Raw genomic sequence first — 21,046 nt, 5'->3', positions numbered from 1 at the left:
AAGCTAGAGATTGTTCCTGGGACACATAATCCGCCAAGCGTGTGCTCTAACGTCCCCCTCACCAAACGTTTGCGCAATGTGCAAAGCGGATCATGAACTTTGAATCCGTAATCCCAAAAGCATGACTAACTCCACCAAATCCGAACAGGCTAGGTCTTGATTCCTGAAGTTCTCATACCGGCAAATAAAATAGCTCTTGTGTTTTTATAATGTTTTTTTTTTACCTCTTTACGAGGAAAATAAATGAGTGGCATGAGAGCCAATCACAAAACAGAACAGAAAACAGTTTAAAGCAAAAACAACGACAATACATAAAACAACTCTTCCTTTTTTCCTTTTCTTTATTGTTCCTTTTAAAAAATTCTTTTAACTCTCTTTGGAGCAGCAGTGGCATAGGAGGTTAAGAGCTCGTGTATCTAATCTGGAGGAACCGGGTTTGATTCCCAGCTCTGCCGCCTGAGGCTAATGTGAAGGAGGCAGGCTTCTCTGGGAATTCAAGCATTAGCCTGAGCTTCCACTCCCACACACCGCCAGCTGGGTGACCTTGGAGCTAGTCACACAGCTTCTCAGAGCTCTCTCAGCCCCACCCACCTCACAGGGTGTTTGTTGTGAGGGGGGAAGGGCAAGGAGATTGTAAGCCCCTTTGAGTCTCCTTACAGGAGAGAAAGGGGGGATATAAGTCCAAACTCTTCTTCTTCTTCTTCTTCTTCTTCTTCTTCTTCTTCTTCTTCTTCTTCTTCTTCTTCTTCTTCTTCTTCTTCTTCTTCTTCTTCTTCTTTTCCTTTCCTGTAATTCCTTAGTGATTAAATAGAAATCATTTGAAAACAAAAACAGCGGCAAGCTTTCCTCATAAGCTTTCATGGAAGGAAGTCCCCTTCACCAGATGCGTGTTGTGCCCAAAGACAGCCGTCTGTTTTCGCTGTGATAGACTGACAGGGCTCACCCCGCCTGGAATTTTCTGCACGGCCTGTGGCTCTTCTATCGGCCCCAGGCAGAGCGTTTGCTTTTACAACTAGGCTGGCTCCCAACTCAGTGAGAACAAAGTTAACATTTATTGCAGAGAACTGCGCCGACAAAATACAAACAATTGACATCACCAGTATTGCTGGTAGAGTCAGCTGATTTCTGATCAGCAGCCACAGGGTGTTTCAGCGGAGGCTGGTTTTAGCGGAGCCTGACAGCTGCAGAATAAAAGAGATGCATTTCAAACCCACCGAAGCAACTCAGCCTTGAGGAGTGCACAATTATATTTACAAGTTTCATCCTTGCAATTAACTTGGCCTGGCAGGAAAACTTGGGGATGGGTTACATTTATTTCAAGAAGTGGAAACTGAGACAGTAAGAGAGGGAGAGGGAGAGGGAGAGGGAGAGAGGGGGAGCGAGGGAGGGAGGGAGAGAGAGAGGGAGAGGGAGGGAGGGAGGGAGAGGGAGAGAAGCAGACGCCATTTCACCACGCATCTGACAAAGCGAAATCTCACCCACAATACATATCAGGTAGTCCTGAAGATGCCACAAACCTTAAAGCACCCTTAGGGAGCAACACCAAGCCAGGTCTACTTGTCAGTACGTACAATATCATTCAATGGGGTTTACTCCTAGGAAAGAAGGATTGCTGAACCCACATCTGACACTGCATAGCTATTACCAGGATTTCTTCCTACTGCACTATTAGTATGCAAGCTGGTTTATATTGTTATCATTTTTTAAATGGGAGTTTAACTATTGATAGGCCAATATTTCCATTACTTGCCTAATAGATCCACTCAGCTTAGCAGGTGTGTGTGTGTGTGTGTGTGTGTGTGTGTGAGAGAGAGAGAGAGAGAGAGAGAGAGAGAGAGAGAGAGAGAGAGAGTGTCTACATGCTTCCCCTGTAAATTTCCCTTCATCAGATAACACAGCATGGACCTTGGTGCTCACTAACATCTTTCTTGGTGACTGTCAAACAGGGCTTCTAACTGCCCACTGGACATTGCATTAGGTGTGCAGAGTAAAATGACGCCTCGACAGCACAATGCTGGATTTTATTCTATTTCCTCTTTCCACGTTTTTTAAAAAAATTACTTCCTTGTCCTCCGCATTTGGGCTTCCTCTGCGTGTATATGTGTGCCTTTCCCCTGAAGCGGTCATTTTGCGGTTACACTTAGCACTCTATCCTCATGTCAGAATTTCAAGTATCCACAAGCTCGAAAAGGTTGGGGGTCCCTAAAGTCACAGGTACTGGGGGGGCTTCCATAGGACACAAAGAAGGAAAACCTAATGTAAGCAACTATTACAAAACAAAGTTCACTACTGAACTTAAGAGACATAACATTTTATCAGTTTTGAAGCCATGGGGAAAAATGAAAATGTGGGGGACTGATATTTATGCCTTCCTTACCCACCAAACCTACACTTTTTAAAAACTGCTTCAACAACATCCAGTACTTATTCAAATATAAGAGTAGGTTTTTTTCCCCAAAAGTGTGCAATCCCCCTTCAAAAGAGGGGGACATGTTATATTTCCATATAATTTACAATTATGCCCAATAATAGTTTTTGAGTAACGTTTTCTAAAGGAGTCACTTTATATTACTGGCTTCCTTTCAAGTAAATAGGGTGAATCGCATCATGTATAACGTGGCATATAAAATTACAGTACTTGGCATTTTTATGAAATTAATGCACTCTCCTAAACAGAGTTACACCTTTCTTCTAAATCCACTGAAACCAATGTGCTTAAGAGGGTGCAGTTCTGCTTATGACGGTACTTTTAATGCCTTACAGTAGCTTCAGCCTTCTAAAGCTGCTTCAATGGGCTCAGAAAGGCGTAAGCAGAGGTGGGATCCAGCAGGTTCTCACCAGTTCCCGAGAGTGGGTTACTAATTATTTGTGAGTGCCGAGAGGGGGTTACTAATTGGGTCTGCTTTCCCGTCTCCACGCCCTCGCCTCCCCAAGAGGCAAAGTGCCTTTGAACGTGAAGGTTCCATATAGCAATTGCGACTAATACTGTCACTCCCTGAACTGGGTTAATCCCTTCCAGGTACTGCATTTCAGTGATTCTCAGCCTTTCGTGCCTTTTATCTCGCCAGTCTCTATCAAAGAACCTGTGTGTTTCACCATTGCTGTGTTCAGATTTGTGAGTTGGGGCATTTTCTATAATGTGATGATGATTTAGAAATGACCTAGTGCAAAAAAAATTGGGGGGTATTGGTAGGGTGGCTGCCCATGGGGGGGGCACCCAACTCAGGTTTTGCCCAGGGCTCAGGTTTGCCTAGGTACGCCTCTGCCCCCTTTGCTGAGGGGGGGGGGGCTGGCGAGGGAACCTGTTACTAAAATGTTTGGATCCCACCACTGGGCGTAAGTCTATTGTGGGTTTATTTATTTATTTATTTTCTCAAATTTCTTAATCTCCCCTCCCAGAACTGGCTCAGGGAGATTTACAGAACGGCATGCTTAACAACCCGTAAAATTAAAAACTGAGTAAGGATCTAAAATTTATGATGTAGTTAATTCTCTAGTAAAAAAATTACACACCAAGATTTTTTTTTATGAGCAAAACTACAAACATGCCCAGCACTTAGGGAACGTGGCAAAAACCCTATGCTACCTAAACACATGTATCTTAACTTTTGCCATCTGGGGTAAGAAAACATAAAAGCAGAGATTAGAAAATATTTCTGGGAAACAAGAGAAAGTGTCTTATTTGGAAAGAAAAGATGGTAATTTGATAGTCATACCGTGTTTCCCCGAAAATAAGACAGTGTTTTATATTAATTTTTGCTCCCAAAGATGTGCTATGTCTTATTTTCAGGGGATGTCTTATTTTTCTGTGTTCTGTTCGTCGGGCATGCTTCCAAACAAAAACTTTGCTACGTCTTACTTTTGGGGGATGCCTTATATCTCGCACTTCAGCAAAACCTCTTATTTTCCGGGGATGTCTTATATTCGGGGAAGAAGGGTAGTAGGACTTCCATCAGGCAAGGTTATCTTGAAAAACATTTCACCAATTCTAGAATAGTGTGACCCTCAATATCCTTGGAAAGTCCCAAGAAAATAAATAAATAAGCCAGCAAACAGGAATTTCCCACTTTTCTTCCTGATTGTTAAAATGTTTTCCTAGGTCTTCACATCTCTACCAGGAATTCTCGCTAGCTCAGTTCCTTCGTGGTGATGCCTCCAGATTCCAGAGCCTCTACTCACAATACTGGTGGTGGGGTTACAGGAATAGTGATGGGGCACTCCATGCTGCATTCAACTACCACGAAGGGACATGGCAGCAGCCCACCAGTAGATCCACCGCTCCGTTGGGACAAATGCCCCAGGGAAGGCAAATCTGCCGGTGCAGTACAGTAACGCCTCCAGCGCAGTGGACATGTAACCTCCATGCTCAGAATGGGTTGACCCAGAAAGGGGTGGAGTCTGAAAAGAAGCAGAAGGCTACAGAACTCCTGAGGTTGGAGGAAGCAAGGCTACCAGGCTGGGACCTTGATTGATTTTATTGGGCCCTTAACACCTTGTTTAAGGTAACTGCATGCAATGCTATTTGGGAACTAGTGGGAAGGAAGGAGGCTTATTTTGCTATATTGTAAATTTTAGAATGTATTGCTTCAGGGTTTTTGTGTATGTAAATGGGAAAACCCTAGGTGGTTGCCAAAATTTGAAAGCAACTTCTCAGCACTTTCTACTGCCAATGTTGTGGATTGTTTTATATGCATTTTGATTAAAAGTATTTCCCTCATTCCAAAGAGAAACATTTTGCTATAAAAAATTTTTTTTTAGAACTCTCTTCTCTTGTGAATTGCCCCATTTTTTTTTTTTTTCCCTCGGAAACACTAGGGGAAAGATTTCCTCCAATTTTCCATTCCCCCGTAGACGCCTTCCTATCCCTAACTGCGCTAAGTCAGAATATGTGGATCCCTAACATTGAACACTATTGAACACTAAAATGGAAATAAACTTGTATTTGCAAAACCGTAAAAATGGATCTGAATACAGAGATGACAGAAGAAGGAAAAGTAAGATATTTTGTATAGAGATCCAGCTACTTCTCCAAACTTTTCTCTCCTCAAGTTTCCTATCTGAGAAAACCCAATAACATTTTTATCCCCAAATAAGATGCACAGCTAAGAAAAAAATTGAACCAAGCCCTCCCCCCCGCCCAATATAACAAAATTGTGGGTCAACTGTGTATCATGCTTGTATAAATTAACTTATATTGGAGCAGCAGTGGCGTAGGAGGTTAAGAGCTCATGTATCTAATCTGGAGGAACAGGGTTTGATTCCCAGCTCTGCCACCTGAGCTGTGGAGGCTTATCTGGGGAATTCAGGATTAGCCTGTGCACTCCCCACACACGCCTAGCCAAGTGACCTTTGGCTAGTCACAGCTTCATGCCTCTCTTCAGCTCCCCAACCCACCTCACAGGGTGTCGGCCGAGGGGGGAGGGCAAGGAGATTGTAAGCCCCTTTGAGTCTCCTGCAGGAGAGAAAGGGGGATATAAACCCAAACTCTTCTTCTTCTTATATACAGAAAAAAGAAATAAGGGAAATATTGGCAAAGTTGGCAGAAGAAAGGTAACTTTTTTTTACATATGATGGATTCTTACATAAGAAAGCTTTCTGAAGGGAAGGTGTAGACCAAATTGGACAGAGAATGTCACTATGCCTGCAATAAATGAGGGGTGGAAAGAAATATCGGCCTATCACAGACTTGCCACCCAGGCTCTAAAGGTTTTTATGATTTGTTTGAACACTGAAAAATGTGGCGATATTTTAGGCTAGATTGGTTGTATGGTCAGATTAGTGGCATTGTTTCTAATTCGTATTGGCATCTTCAGAGGATCCTCTGAAGATGCCAGCCACAGATGCAGGCGAAACGTCAGGAGAGAATGCTGCTAGAACACGGCCACACAGCCCGGAAACCACACAGCACCCCAGTGATTCCGGCCGTGAAAGCCTTCGACAGTACAATGTATGATGTTGTTTGCATGATCTTATTGCTTTTTCATTTTTAACTTGGTGAGTTCCCTCAAGCATGCCGTTGGAGAGGCACTGGGTGTGTATGCAAAGTGCAGTCAACTTATGGCAATCCTGCAGGGTTTTCAAGGCAAGAGACTCAAAGAGGTGGTTTGCTGTTGCCTTCCTCTGAACAGCAACCCCAGCGTTCCTTGGTGGTCTCCCATCCAATTATCAACCAGGGCTGACCCTGCTTAACAGCCCAGATCTGATGAGATCAGGGTAGCCTGAGAGATTGTACCCATTTTACAGGTAATGCAACCAAAGACTGGTTTGCCTAACAGCACAAAGCCCACAAAGCAGCAGTGGCGTAGGAGGTTAAGAGCTCATGTATCTGATCTGGAGGAACTGGGTTTGATTCCCAGCTCTGCCGCCTGAGCTGTGGAGGCTTATCTGGCAAGGAGATTGTAAGCCCCTTTGAGTCTCCTGCAGGAGAGAAAGGGGGGATATAAATCCAAAACTCTTCTTCTTCTTCTTTCCGATCCTAGGGCCAGACTGCTTCTCAAAGCATATAAAACCCAGACTCACCACTGCAGGCAAGTTTACAGTCCGGATCAGATCAACTTCCGAGTTTCCCACTGACTTCTCTGGGATGAAGATATAAGTCTTGGGGCTGAGAAAAGATATTCTTGTGCCATTGTCTAAAATGTGAACATTCACTCTGGGTCTCTCTTCCCTGGAAAAAGACACAAAGAGAGTCTTCAAAACCTTTACACACATAAAGCAAATGTCAAATCCAGTTCTTTATTTTAAAAACAATTATCATCTTTGTAATGCCTAATCAAGGGGGTTCTAAACCTTTCTGAAATTGGACCTGCATTGAAACTTAACTGTGCCTTTCAAGACCCTTTTGCAAAGCAACTCCATACTACTCCCCCACCCATCCAACACAGGAATCTCAGGTAAATTACTACTGGCTATTATGTTTAGTATTTAACACTATACAGCACTACAGAACAACAGACAGTATTCCAGGAGTCCCGAACGTGGTGTCCACCAGCACCTTTCCTGGCACCCTCCATGCGTTTTTAGAAAGTGGGAGTGACCAAGTGGGGTTTCTGTCCAGCAGGACTTCTGATTGGCCACTGGAGATCTGGTTGAGAATTCATACTTTCTAAAAAGTTGCTTCAGTAGAGCACAGAGATCTCACCTTCATTCATGTAGTGAAGGTAAGTGTAGGCAAAAGAATATTTTTAAATGTATGTCCCTTATAACAAGCATCCTGTTAAACAGAGCTTCTGTCTGAAGAGCACCTAGCTTCTGTCTGAAATACTGAAGAGTACCTATTAAAGTTATGCATGACCTCCCTCCCAGATGTTTTGTGGTTGGCTCTGCCTCTTGTGGCAGCTATTTTATCACTGGTTCAATCTCCTGCAGCAACCCATTTGGTGGTTGTACTCATCCATCCTGTGTCAGAATGCCAGAGGTGCTTGCAGGCTCAAAAAGGCTGAGGACCCCGCAGTACTACATGGCCCTTTCCATCTTTTACTCCTCTCCCTCTCCGAGTCTCTTCGAGTCTTTGTTTGAAGCCAGAAGTTCAGCAATACCATCATGGATGCCTAACAATCCCCCCAAATGGCCACCAGATCTTAGCGGTCTTTATTTCTTAACACAACAGATGTTACTTCTAGTATTATTTTGGGAGAGGGGGGTTAACCCCCTAACATTATCTGTTCATACATGTAAGAATGTTGGGTCCCCTCCCACCAAAAAAAAGGAGTGGTTTTGGACTCTCAGCATTATCTTCATAATTGTTGTTTGAAACAATTAAAAATTACCTGTAGGTGTACGGTCCAATTTCTGTCACCCAGGGAGTCTCACCATTGAGAATTTCTTCAGGATTGGACACGTTAAAAAAAAAGAACTGCATGTACACGGGCGGTGGAGGTTCCTCCCATACTTTTAAAGTGTCAGAACCATTCCTCAAAATCATTTCCTAAAGGAAAAAAAAGGAAGGACATTCAGATACATTCAAGACAGACACAGAACACAACTTCGCATATGGAGACAGCCGATCCTTCTGAGTGATGGAATCACGTGATGCAAAAGCTCCCAGAAAAGTCAGATCTAAAAGCCCCCAGAAACTTCACACACCATGCAAAATAGCATGCAAGGAGAAAGATTTTGTAGAACTCTTCTCTTCCTTTTTCTAATTTTCCACATAGACTTTTCACATGAAACAGTACTTAACATCATAATCCCCCTTCACAATCTGAATGGTATACCAAAAGGGTCTGCAACCTGCGGCTCTCCAGATGTTCATGGACTACAATTCCCATCAGCCCCTGCCAGCATGGGAATTGGGAATTGTAGTCCATGAACATCTTTTTGGGGCAATGCTGGCCCTCCTGGCCTTTGGGTTGGCCGCCATCTGTGCATGCATCTGTGCATGTATTTTTATCTGTAATTTTTGGAATTGCTGCTATAATGTATTTTAATGTTTTATCGCTATTGTATTTATGAGATTCTATATTGTATTTGTTTTATGTCTCATTGTACACCGCCCAGAACCCTTTGGGGGTTGGGCGGTCTATCAAGCCTAAATAATAATAATAACAACAACAACAACGACAACAACAACAACAACAACAACAACAAACCACATATTGTGGAAACCCATACCATATGATTCTGTACCACAACGATAAGTATCAACATAAATCCATTGCTATGTTTAAGCTCTCCATTACTGAAACAGAATCAAATATCACAGCGTACCAAAAGATCGCATTTGGAAGCTGTTCAGAAGGATTGGAGCTTCATAAGGACTAAAAACAAGATAATCTGTGAAGTTCCTTTCATGAGGACCAAAAGAATTGCCACAAAACATTTTGCAAACTTTTTGAACTCTCAAAAACTCTTCACTGGATAGGATATTACAAAACCTAACATTCAGCCCGATGAAGAGTTCTGGTGAGCTCGAAAGCTTGCACAAAGTTTTGTGCCAACTTGGGTGGTCCTTGCAAACATTTGGTTCTTCGCTTTGGACTTGCCGTGGACCAATATGGTTGCATAACTTTTTCTGCTTTGTAAGAATCCTAAGAATTATTATGCGATATTTTTCTTCATTGTATTGTTTGCTTTCTGCTTCATCAGAAGTATGACATTATATAGTTCAAAATTTCCTGCTTGAACATCTCGTGACTAATCCATGTCCATAAGGTATCCAGTGGCTAGAACTGAGTGTTCATTTGGATACATTACTGTAAATAAAGCCTCCTGGTACAGTCCTTGCTATGATTAGCAGAAGCAACAGAAATAATAATGATCATAAAAATGTTTAAACATAATTACTGAGTTTCATTCTAGTTTATTATGTTTTTATATTCACAAATTATTATAATCACAAGAGAAGGCACTTTCAAGTCATACCTAACCTGACCTGGTTTCTGTAATACTGGGTCAATTCCAACATCATCATCAACATTATCAGGAAAATTAAAGTTTGTCCTGAATTGACAAGACAAAGATTCCAATTGACCAGCAGACCAGAACAGGAAACTACAGCTTTAGGTGAGTTTGTGAACCACAATTTGTATTAATCCTTGGCTTGTTAAAGTCTTTGCTGTACTTCCAGAAGTCTCGGTCCCAAGGACACATACCCTGTTTCCCCGAATATAAGACATCCCCTGAAAATAAGACGTAGCAGAGGTTTTGCTGAAGTGCGACATATAAGCCCCGAAAGTAAGACGTAGCAAAGGTTTTGTTTGGAAGCATGCCCGACAAACAGAACACAGACAAATAAGCCATCCCCTGAAAATAAGACATGGTGCATCTTTGGGAGCAAAAATTAATATAAGACACTGTCTTATTTTTGGGGAAACACGGTAGCTCAGTGGTTGGGGTGCTAAAAATGTGCACAGATAAGAAGTTCTAAACCATAGTTTGCCACTTATACCTTTGGATGCTCAGGCCCCTTCCGCACACACAAAACAATGCATTTTCAAACCACTTTCACAACTGTTTGCAAGTGGGTTTTGCCATTCTGCACAGCTTCAAAGAGCACTGAAAGCAGTTTGAAAGTGCATTATTCTGCATGTGCGGAATGAGCCTCAGAGAAAAGTGTGCTGCAAACCATAGTTTATACCTAAATTGATCAACCATACTGTCCAAGCAGAGAATTTGGACGGAGGAGGAAGGAGGAACTAGCTGTTTTTGCCTTATTGCAGAAATTCCTATTCTCGACATATTTCTGAGTAAAATGGCACTTCCTTTGACACTTCATCACAAACTTGCCTGTGGAATGGGAATTTACTGAGTTTCATTCTAGTTTATTATAGTTTTATATTCACAAATTATTATAATCACAAGAGAATGCACTTTCAAGTCATACCTAACCTGACCTGGTTTCTGTAATACTGGGTCAATTCCAACATCATCATCAACAGGAAAATTAAAGTTTGTCCTGAATTAACAAGACAAAGATTCCAATTGGCCAGCAGACCAGAATAGGAAACTCAGTATGTTCCCCAAACCAACAGAATCTTGGGGCACTTGAAATAGTACTGGATAATTATCTTCCATTTTAGAAAACTGTTTTGTATTTGCAATTGTTTGTCTTGATTTTTTTTTTAGGGCTAAAAGAATAAAAACAGAAGCTTTGATGAAATGGGTTTTTTGTTTCATATAACGTATATTTTGAAAAACATATACAATTGCATTAAAAAAACAGGTAAAATTACATAGAAAAAATATATAGATTAGGAACGGGAGGATCCAATGGCTACTCGCAAGCAAACCTGAATGAGAAACCGGCTGTTGTGGGTTTTCCAGGTGGTACGGCTATGGTCTGGTAATTTTTGCTCCTAACATTTCACCCGCATCTATGGTTGGCATCTTCAGAGGCATGTCACAAAGGAAACACATCTCACTATGATATACCACTGAAGATGGCCAGCAATAGATCTGGGCAAAACCCTACCAGCAAAAACTACCAGATCACAGCAACAAAGTCCAGAAAACCCAACATAGCCAATTATTATAACAAAGTATAGTTTGCATTTACCACATTTAGGACCCAAAACATTGTTTGCCTGCCAACTTCTGGTTCACTTTTATTTTCAATTGCTCTTCACTTCAATTTCTGTAGTGCAGAGGTCTCTGGAAATATTTTTCTCCCCCTCTCCCACTACTTCTTTCCCTCCTATTCCCACCAGCCTCCTCATCTCCCAATAATCTTCTGCTTTTTCCTTTGGCCTGATGCTTCCTGCCTTTTCTAGGTCCTTTGGCTCATCCAGCCTCATTCACCACTACCATAGCAGCTCAAGATCCTTCTGCCCATCTCATCTTCTCAATGACATCAGGTCATTTCAGCCAATCACTGCTCAAGGCCTCACCACCACCAAATCCATTAGAATACAGAGCTTTATCCACTAAAGCAGTGATGGCAAACCTTTTCGAGACCGAGTGCCCAAACTGCAACCCAAAACCCACTTATTTATCACAAAGTGCCAACACGGCAATTTAACCTGCATACTGAGGTTTTAGTTTAGACAAAACGGTTGGCTCCAAGGCGCATGTTACTCGGGAGTAAGCTTGGTGAAGCAACCATGCAACGCTTTTGAATGGGTGAATCACGACCCTAGGAGGGTTTACTCAGAAGCAAGCCCCATTGCCAGCAACCGAGCTTACTCCCAGGTAAAGACTGCCCAGGCCAGCCTAGATGTGTGTGAGTGGGGGTGATTTTCTGCCCCCTCCCCACATGATGAACTCTGTGCACATGTGCCCACAGAAAGGGCTCTGAGTGCCACCTCTGGCACCCGTGCCATAGGTTCGCCACCTCTGCACTAAAGTCTACCACGACCTAGATGCTATTCATTAATGCCTCTTTTCGCAATGATAACTTCATTTCATTGTCAAAGACTTATAACTTCATTTTATTGTTGAAGGCTCATAACTTCATTTACTGAAGATATTGTCAGACAACTTTATTAGACCACCTTTGCTATTGTAGTTTGATTCAGTCTGAAAGTATCCGATCTTTCTACTTGACTTTTCCAGTGACAATTTCAATACTTCCAGCAGTGTGCCAAATCAAGAGCTTATAAAGTAATCAGACGGACATGCATGAACTCATACCTTTATCACCTCCTCAAAGCAATACACATTTGATCTGCATTCAATGTTTCCGAGTATGCATAGATTCAGTCATCACCGAGTATTCAGTCACAGATTCAATCATCACTGACCCAGAAGCTGAATGGAGCTACTATCTCTGCTCATATATTTCTGCTTCATCAACTCTTATGTATGTTTCAGGTTTTCATTAAATTATCAGGTTAGGAGGCCATCTTCTGATGTATTAATTATGGAACATTCTGCCCTAGAGACTGACTTTAGTTCTATTTTATTGGTGTAATTAACATTCTTCTGTCATGCACCAGTGCTACTTTGAGAGATGTTCTAAAAGATGAAACTGTAGTAGGAAAAAATGATAAAACAATAAGAGACCTGAAACATGAGCGGGTTCACATATTACACTCTGAAGGAGTAGCAGAGGATTGGTGGTTAAGAGCAAGCACACTCTAATCTGGAGAACTGCCACTTGAGCTGTGGAGGCTTATCTAGGGAACTAGAGTAGCCTGTGCTCTCCAACACATGCCAGCTGGGTGACTTTGGGCTAGTCACACCTCTTCAGAGCTCTCTCAGCCCCATCCATCTCACAGGGTGTTTGTTGGGGGGGGGAGAGAGATTGTAAACCCCTTTGAGTCTCCTTACAGGAGAGAAAGGGGGATATAAATCCAAACTCCTTCTCCTCCTTTCCTCCTCCTTCTAATGAGTGGCCAATTGGAAACCAATTTCTTTCTTAAATAATGACAATGCTTCCTGACATAGTTTCAGGAAAATTCTCTCAACCAAAGAAGCATTTATTCGGTTCACCAAAAACACACCCTGATCTTATTGCTCTTAATTTCAGTGACCTACTAAGGGCAGTTCATACGTAGTGACCTTCAGAACTGCAAGTCCGGCAGGCCCACTCTCAGGATGTACCTGGAGAGATGAAGTAAGTTTGGTACTAATCAACTCAAGAGTCTAGGAGTGCTTTTAGAGCCAATTCAATTGTCAGAGAAGCAGATTAGTGTAGTAGTGGGTTTTTTTTTCAACTATTTTGGACAGGAAAATTGTAGTCACACCACTGTAATATAAAGATTGGATTGCTGTAATATGCTCTACATGGTCTGTCCTTGGACAACCCAGAAACTACAACCAATCCAAAATGCAGCAGCTTAGATTTTGAGAAAGGGTACATAAGAACATAAGAACTAGCCTGCTGGATCAGACCAGAGTCCATCTAGTCCAGCACTCTGCTACTCGCAGTGGCCCACCAGGTGCCTTTGGGAGCTCACGTGCAGGATGTGAAAGCAATGGCCTTCTGCTGCTGCTGCTCCTGAACACCTGGTCTGCTAAGGCATTTGCAATCTGAGATCAAGGAGGATCAAGATTGGTAGCCATTATAGATTCCTGCGTTTCCAGATTAGGAATTACACTCCCATCAGTTTTCATCGTGCTGGCCACTGGGCGCTGGTAGGGGCTGATGGTAATTGTAGTTCCTGAACATCTGGAGAGCCGCAGGTTCCCTACTCCTGCCATAGATCGACTTCTCCTCCATAAATCTGTCCAAGCCCTTTTTAAAGCTATCCAGGTTAGTGGCCATCACCACCTCCAGGGTAGCCAATGGGAACAAGTAAAGCCTGTTCGGAAACATCTCTGGATGCTGATGTGTTTCCTCGTTCAGTTTCAGGCGCCAGGGTTTACCTTTAAAGTCCTGGCGTCCCCAGACTTGAAGGACCGTTTCTCTTTGTTTCAACCTGCACAGAATGGTGCTCTGTCCAACAGTTTCTGATGAACATCCCGTCATGGGCAGGGGCTGTGACTCAGTAGCAGAACTTCTGCTTAACGGGTAGAAAGTTCCAGGTTCATCTCTGGCATCTCCAGTTAAAGAATCTGGAAGCAGTGATGTGAAAGATCTCTGCCTCAGACCCAGGAATGCTATGGCCAGTCGGAGTAGACAGTACTGACTGCGATGGACCAAGGGTTTGAGTCACTTGAAGGCAGCTTTCCGTGTGTCCGTCAAAGAGAACAGCCTCAGCATGACGCTTTAGTGCGGCCTCCTCATGAAGGTCAAAAGATCCTCCTCGTTTGTTAAGTTTTAGGAGGAAGTGCAAGGTAGGGCTCGTTTGGGCAACCAGTTTTGAAGCTGGTGTCCTGTGCTGAAGATCGGTCTTTGAATCTCTAATGCAGGGGTCTGCAACCAGAGGCTCCGGAGCCACATGCGGCTCTTTCAGGCTTATGCTGTAGCTCCACGTGGCCTAGAAGCTTCTGAGGGCAGGCGTCCTCCAGCCCTCCAAAGCAGCTGACGAAAGGTGAGTGAGGGGCTAAACTGGAGGCGGCTCCGCGGTAGAGCAGTGGTGGCAAACCTTGCACTCCAGATGTTATGGGATGAATTGGCCGTGCAACCCCTCCGCTCAATAGATTCGGGCCGTGGGAAAACGGGTCCAAATGGCCCTTGAGTGGTAAAGGCTCTGCACCTCACAGCTCTAATAAAATCATATTCTCCAGATGTTAAGTGGATTCACTCTTCATCATCCCCTGCCAGCATGCTGGCAGGGGATGATGGGAACTGTAGTCCATAACATCTGCAGTCCATAACAACTGTAGTCCATAACATCTAGTCCATAACAAGCATGCTGGCAGGGGATGATGGGAACTGTAGTCCATAACATCTGTAGTCCATAACATCTGCAGTCCATAACAACTGTAGTCCATAACATCTAGTCCATAACAAGCATGCTGGCAGGGGATGATGGGAACTGTAGTCCATAACATTTGGAGGGCCGCGAGTTTGACACCTGTGCTCTAATGTGTATGTTTTTACCACTGGATACCTTTAAGCTGCATTCAGCATGTTTAAACTCTTTAAAGTTTTTGATTAAAGCTTTCATGGTGGACAAGTTAATCCAGAAAGAGTATAATGATCTTTCTCTAAAAAAATCCTTCTGTAATGTTAGAATAGATTCCCATCGTAAATACTGGCCTTGGTATATGTGGCCTTCTCATGGAGTTGCTTAAAATATGTACATGTCCACCTTTCCCCTGAGCATCTAAGGACCCAAGGCAGGTAACAACCACATGAAAGCCAGATAAAGGAATAAACATTAAAATTAAAAGAACAAACAAACTTAAAAAGAACAAACAAAATTAAAAGAAAATTAAAAGAACAAACATCAATACATGTTAAAATAAATATGAATCTGGTCAGCAATCTGCCCCCCTGCCACTCCCCACACCAGTAAGAAGAAGAAGAGGAAGAAGTGTTTGGATTTCTACCCCACTTTTCTCTCCTGTAAGGAGATTCAAGGTGGCTTACAAGCTCCTTTTCTTTCCTCTCCCCACAACAGACACCTTGGGAGGTAGGTGGGGCTGAGAGAGTTCTGAGAGAACTGTGACTAGCCCAAGGTCACCTAGCAGGAATGTAGGAGTATGGAAACTCATCTAGTTCACCAGATAAGCCTCCGCCACTCAGGTGGAGGAGTGGGAGATCAAACCCGGTTCTCCAGATTAGAATCCACCTGCTCTTAACCACTATACCACTCTTTCATTTCATTTCACATTTAATTTATATCCTGCCCTCCCCCAGAGGGCTCAGGGCAGCAAACAAACTATAAACAATAACACTGTCTCTCGATGCTCAAGATGAGGGCAGACTAGCTTGAAGATGGTGACATAGCACAAGGGATGGGGCCTTCTTAGTAGCCATGACCTCTTCATGAAACTCCCCACCCACCTAGGAAGCTCACCTATCCCGCTCTGTTTTTAAACACAAGCCTTTTATTCAACAGGGATGGGGACAGAATGCAGCCAAGGTCGCTTTTAATAATTTGGTCATCTTGTCCGCTATATTACACATCATTGGGTTTCTTTTAGACTTCCAGGTTTTGTTTTTAACAGCAGTATCTGTATTTCCTGCCTGACCTGAATAGCCCAGGATAGACAGATCTCATCAACTCTTGGAAACTAAGCAGGGTCAGCCCTGGTTAGTACTCAGATGGGATTCCACCAAGGACTTCCTGGTTGCTATACAGAGGCAACTTCGTTTGCCCCGTGCCCTGAAAACCCTACAGCAGTGGTGGTGAACCTATGGCATAGGTGCCATAGGTGGCACTCAAAGCCCTCTCTGTGGGCACATGCGAACAGTCAACCCCCCCCCCCCACACACACACACATATCTAGGCTGGCCTGGGCCATTGGGCTCGATTATTAGCATTAAACCTAAGACCTAGTTTTGGGGAAGGAGTGTAGGTAATCATGTTAAGCGCTGTTAACCCCCACTTCATGTGAAGAACTAAAGCGCGATCCTTTACCTGGGAGTAAACTCGGTTGCTGGCAATGGGGCTTGCTTCTGAGTAAACCCTCCTAGGGTCGTTGTAAGGAATTCCAAAGAGCAGAAATAAAAAGGCTTTTGATTATAAGTCCGTTTATTCAGACATCCTGGAAAGCGCACACACACGACATGGCAGGAATGAGCAACCCCGCTCAAACAACAGGTTATAATGCTGACTAACCCATCCCCCCTGCCCCGCTCTCATGAGAACGGAATTTACTATGCAAAAGCGATAAGCATTCTCACAAGTACAGGTATCCCAGTCGGACGCCTGGCCAAAAGAATAACTCCGCCAAGGCCAGGTTTGGCTGTAAGGGAAACAAGAACGACTCGAGATCCTACACTCTGCTCCTAAAAGAAATCTCCTAATTTCCCTCCCCGGGTTTGTCCTGAAAAGCTTGGTGAAATGCAGCAATTAAAGAGGGGCGCTGATATTCTCCTTATACACCCATTGATTATGGCCAGAAGAATAGCCAACCCATGACACCAGATATTGTAGACGCTTATGAAGAAGCGAGTCCAGGATAGCATCTATTTCATAATGCTTGTGTCCATCAATTATAACTTCATGGGCCCCGGAGGGTCGCCAGGCATCTGGAAGCGGGAGCCTCGAGCAAGTTGGAATGAAAGACGGGATGAATGTTAATTTAAAGTGAATTAGGTAGATCTAAGCGGTAGCAGTAACATCATTGATCACTTTTGTAATCCCAAAGGGACCCACAATTTTGCATAAGTTTTGAATATTTGTGCACGTCTGAAGGGTTTTTAGTGGACAAATAAACCCAAGCCCAACACGTAAGGGAAATTTGGAGCAGTGTTTATCTGTTCGAAACTTTTGGGCTCGAGCCTGTTTTAAGGTAGACTGAACTGTTTTCCAGCCTTCAGCTAGCATTGTAACCATTGATTGAATTTGTGGCTGTAATACCTCCCAGCTGGGGTAACGCGGGAAGGATCACTCAGAGACTACTCTAAATGGGTTTTCGCGTAATTGCCAAGGAATTGCAATATTGTAAGCATACCTGCTTAAGGGGAAGCAATTCACACCAGTTGTCCTGATGGTAGTTTGTATAACAACGCAAATATTGCCTAGTGTTCTGTTCGTCCGCTCACTTTTGCCTGTCACTTTGAACGCGGTAGGGGGCGGCGACTGCTGGTGTGGTTCCCAATAACTCCAGGAAAGCCTTCCAAAACCGAAACTAATTGGGGCCATTTATCCGGCTACCACCTTCTGTGAGAGGAATGGTATGGTAGATGTGTTGAAATTTAAACAACCGGGCTAGTTTGGGAGCTGGAAGGTATGGTGGGTGCAAGGGAATGAAATGCTTGTTTGAGAAGAGATCCACCACCACCCACAAAACAGTGTTCCCTGACTGTCCGCAAGCCAGTGATAAAATCCATTGAAATAACCTGCTGTGGGTCTGGAGGCAACGTGGGAGAGGGTTTCCAGTAATCCATGAGGCTTCCCTCGGTATTGGACTTGGCCTCCGCATTACCGAACACCCTTTAATGTAAGACTCCAACGCCCTGGTACATAGAGCCACCTCAAAACTGGCGGCGGCTAGATGAAGGGTTTTCACAACCAAGTGCTCCAGCCTGACGGTGCATCAGCGCCGTTTGGAAGAACTTGGTTAAGGGGAGGAGGAACGATCAACACTTTTCCAGACACCATCCTCCAAGCGTAGCTGTGCACTTTTCCTCCGCTGGTACCGCGTAATCCCGCCTTGAGTTCTTGGAGGAAGGGGAGATGATGGCTGGGATGCATGAGGGGGGGGGGGGGGTGGACGAGGAGGATTGTGAGCGGCGGACAGCCAATCCCAGCTGGGAGGGAGAGAGAACGGTGCGGAATATCCTGGGATGCGCCTCCTCGGGAGGTGTAATAATGCATCAGCCAGCTTATTGCTTTTTTTACCAGGGAAAAAGTGGACCGTGAAGGAAAAGCGAGAAAAATCAGCCCAACGTAATTGCTTTCTAGCGGACATTTTGAGGGGTGTGGAAAGCAGCCAAATTTTTATGATCTGACCAGACTTGAAAGGGGTGCTTGGCTCCTTCTAAACCAATGGCCAAGTGCTCAACGCAGTTTGATGGCAGCGGTTTTATCTCCAACAGTCCAGTTTAGTTCGACCAGAAAATTTTGGATAAATAAGCACACGGTACCAATTCTATTGTTCTATTTTTCTGCAAGAGGGGAGTAGCCAGCTTTGTCCAAACATCCACATGAACGATGGAAGCCTAGGGTCGGATGTGGCCAGAATTGGCTCAGTAGTAGAAAAGCTGTTTTCATTGCTGGAACGCTTAATTGGTACTCCTGCACTAGGAGGGCGGCTCCGGCTTGGTCAGCTTGGGCCCTTTCCTTAGCGTAAAAGATCAGTGGAGCTGTAAGGCAAGTTTGCAAAATGAGGAATGAAGTCAATTTATAGAAGTTAAAGGTGCCCAAAAAGATTGCAATTCCTCTCTATTGGTAGGCAGGCCAGTCAACCACTGGCGCCACTTTAGCCGGGTCCATTTCTAGACCAATAGAGGATATTCTATAGCCCAGGTAGTCTATGGAGGGGATTGGTGGAAACAGCACTTTGACAACTTGGCAAAGCAGGAGTTATCAAGTAAACGTTGTAAACTTCCGGACTAAAGCCTGCCTTCCAGGGTCTGTGGAGTAAATTCAAACATCATCCAAATATAATGACTACCCCTTGTACAACAAATCATGTATTTCGCTTATGAGGGCTACGAAGGCCCCTAGCCCCAGCCAATCCAAGGGCATATTAGTCATTCATATTGCCCGGATTTGGTATTAAATGCTGTTTAAATGTTCAGACTTCCTTCACATGTGCGATACCCATATAATAAGCTTCCCGCCGAAATCCAATTTGGTAAAATCCGACCTTTGCCTAGGGTATCCAAGAGGTCTTTTATTAATGGCAAAGGATATTTGTTGGAGATGGAAACAGCATTTAGTCCACGTATAATCACAGTTTACAAAGTCTTAATGAACCGGCTTTTCTAAATCTTAGCGAATAAAACAGGGGCGGCATGGTGGTGTCTTTGTGGCTCACTGCGTTATGAATCCATCGGGTTAAATTTTACCTAAGAAGTAGCTGAGCTCCCTTTTTCCCTCGGTGCAGGACTCATGCGATAGATCCCAAATTCTTTAGGTAATTGGGTTCGGGTTGTAGCAGGATCTTACTGTAACGGTATCTCTATGGGGAAGCTGAATTCGCACTCTGTTCCCTGGAAACCCTGGATAGGGTCTTGATATCGCCTTTGGGATTTCTACAGCAAGGGGAGCCGACATAGTACATTGAAAGCTGTAGCGACCGCGTTTGTTTCCCCCTCTCCCCACCGATGGATCTTCCCCCCCATCCAAGTGATCTCCGCAGGGGGGATCTGAGAATTGAAGGATTCATTCCTTCCAAACTGAAAGGTTCGGTTCGTAAAAGTAGCCATGGCATACCTAATACAATGGAGTGCTTTGGCGACTGGAGCAAGAAATGAAACTAATCTTTCCCAATGATCGCTAAAACGGAGAAGTACCGGTTGGTTTTGAACCGGGCGGACCCTCACCACCCAGTGGGCTTCACCGTCCCATTTGGGTGAAAGGAATGGGCTTCTACCCAAGGGAACTCGGTCTAAAACCGAAGTTCCTCGGCCACCTGCGGTCTCCATAAGACAGTGGGAGCAACCTGAGTCACAAGTAGAGGCCAAAAATCGGTAACGTTTACTGGGGTTGGCTAAGGAAGTCAAAATAGTAATGTATGCTGCCTTCACTCACCGGATCAGGGAAGGATTACATCCACGGGCGTCGCTGAAAGACTAAGCGCAGTTTCATCCTCTTCGACATCCTCATCAAAAGTAATGGACGCATCCTTGAGTTGGCAGGCTGGATTTGCGTGGAGGCTTGGCAGAAGGAGTGCTGGGCCCCGGGAGGGAGGCTTCTGCTTCCTTCGGGCAGTTAGCAGCCAGGTGACCAGGACCTCCGCAGTAAAGGCACAATCCCAAACGGCACGGGCGTTCTGGCGTGGACCCCGCCGCCACGGCCGGGCTTGGTTTCTAGCGCCAGCCTGTTGGCTGGTTTCGGGCGCATGGCCTCCAGCTGGCATAGTAAGACGGGTAGCCACCTGTGAGCCGAAAGCTCGATCCAATCCGGGTAAGCTGCCATGGATCCGGTCAAGGATCACTGTTTCAATGGGTTTAATATCCATAGCTTCAAAAAATACCGTGATTTCATGCGCCGGGCCAGTCCGGGTGGAAGCTTTACTGGTCATTGCGCCGGAATTACGGGCAAAATCAGCAAAGAGCGGTTGCCCTGTTGGATGGTTTCTACCACGGATGTACCGCCGCATTGGGATCTTTGAACCAATGCTAACGCTGAGGAAGCCAGCTACCGCGGGTATCGGCCCTGCAATTCATAAGAGTAACAAACCATTCAGCGGCTACCATCCAACACCACCCAATGTCTCGTATTTTTTCGCTGCTCAGAACAATATAGATCATGAAATTCTTTTGCATATGGGCATCAGTTGCAGGATAAAGCAAGGGAAGTTTAGATGCTGTGCCATCAAACGTAGCTGGGATGGGGTCTGTAGAACCCTCTTTCAATCGCCTAGGTGCATGTTGGGGCGTTGCTGCTGCATGTAACCTGGTTGTTGTACTTGGATAGTGTGAAGCTGGAGGAGCAGG

General features: G+C 44.4%; 1 protein-coding gene across 1 annotated transcript in view; it reads right to left on the bottom strand.

Annotated features, from left to right (window-relative positions):
• SCARB2 (scavenger receptor class B member 2) overlaps positions 1 to 21,046 on the bottom strand; it is a 52,813-nt gene that overhangs the window by 22,424 nt on the left and 9,343 nt on the right. Inside the window, exons 2-3 of the mRNA XM_048482718.1 lie at positions 7,770 to 7,927; positions 6,520 to 6,667 (exon numbers count right to left, since the gene is read on the bottom strand). Of these exons, the coding sequence (XP_048338675.1) occupies positions 6,520 to 6,667; positions 7,770 to 7,927 (306 nt within the window). The remainder of the gene's footprint in view (positions 1 to 6,519; positions 6,668 to 7,769; positions 7,928 to 21,046) is intronic.

This window comes from Sphaerodactylus townsendi, unplaced genomic scaffold (genome assembly GCF_021028975.2).
Source record: "Sphaerodactylus townsendi isolate TG3544 unplaced genomic scaffold, MPM_Stown_v2.3 scaffold_20, whole genome shotgun sequence".
Classification (NCBI taxonomy): domain Eukaryota; kingdom Metazoa; phylum Chordata; class Lepidosauria; order Squamata; family Sphaerodactylidae; genus Sphaerodactylus; species Sphaerodactylus townsendi.
Note: the sequence above shows the minus strand (reverse complement) of the source record. Positions and strands in the feature narration are given on the sequence as shown.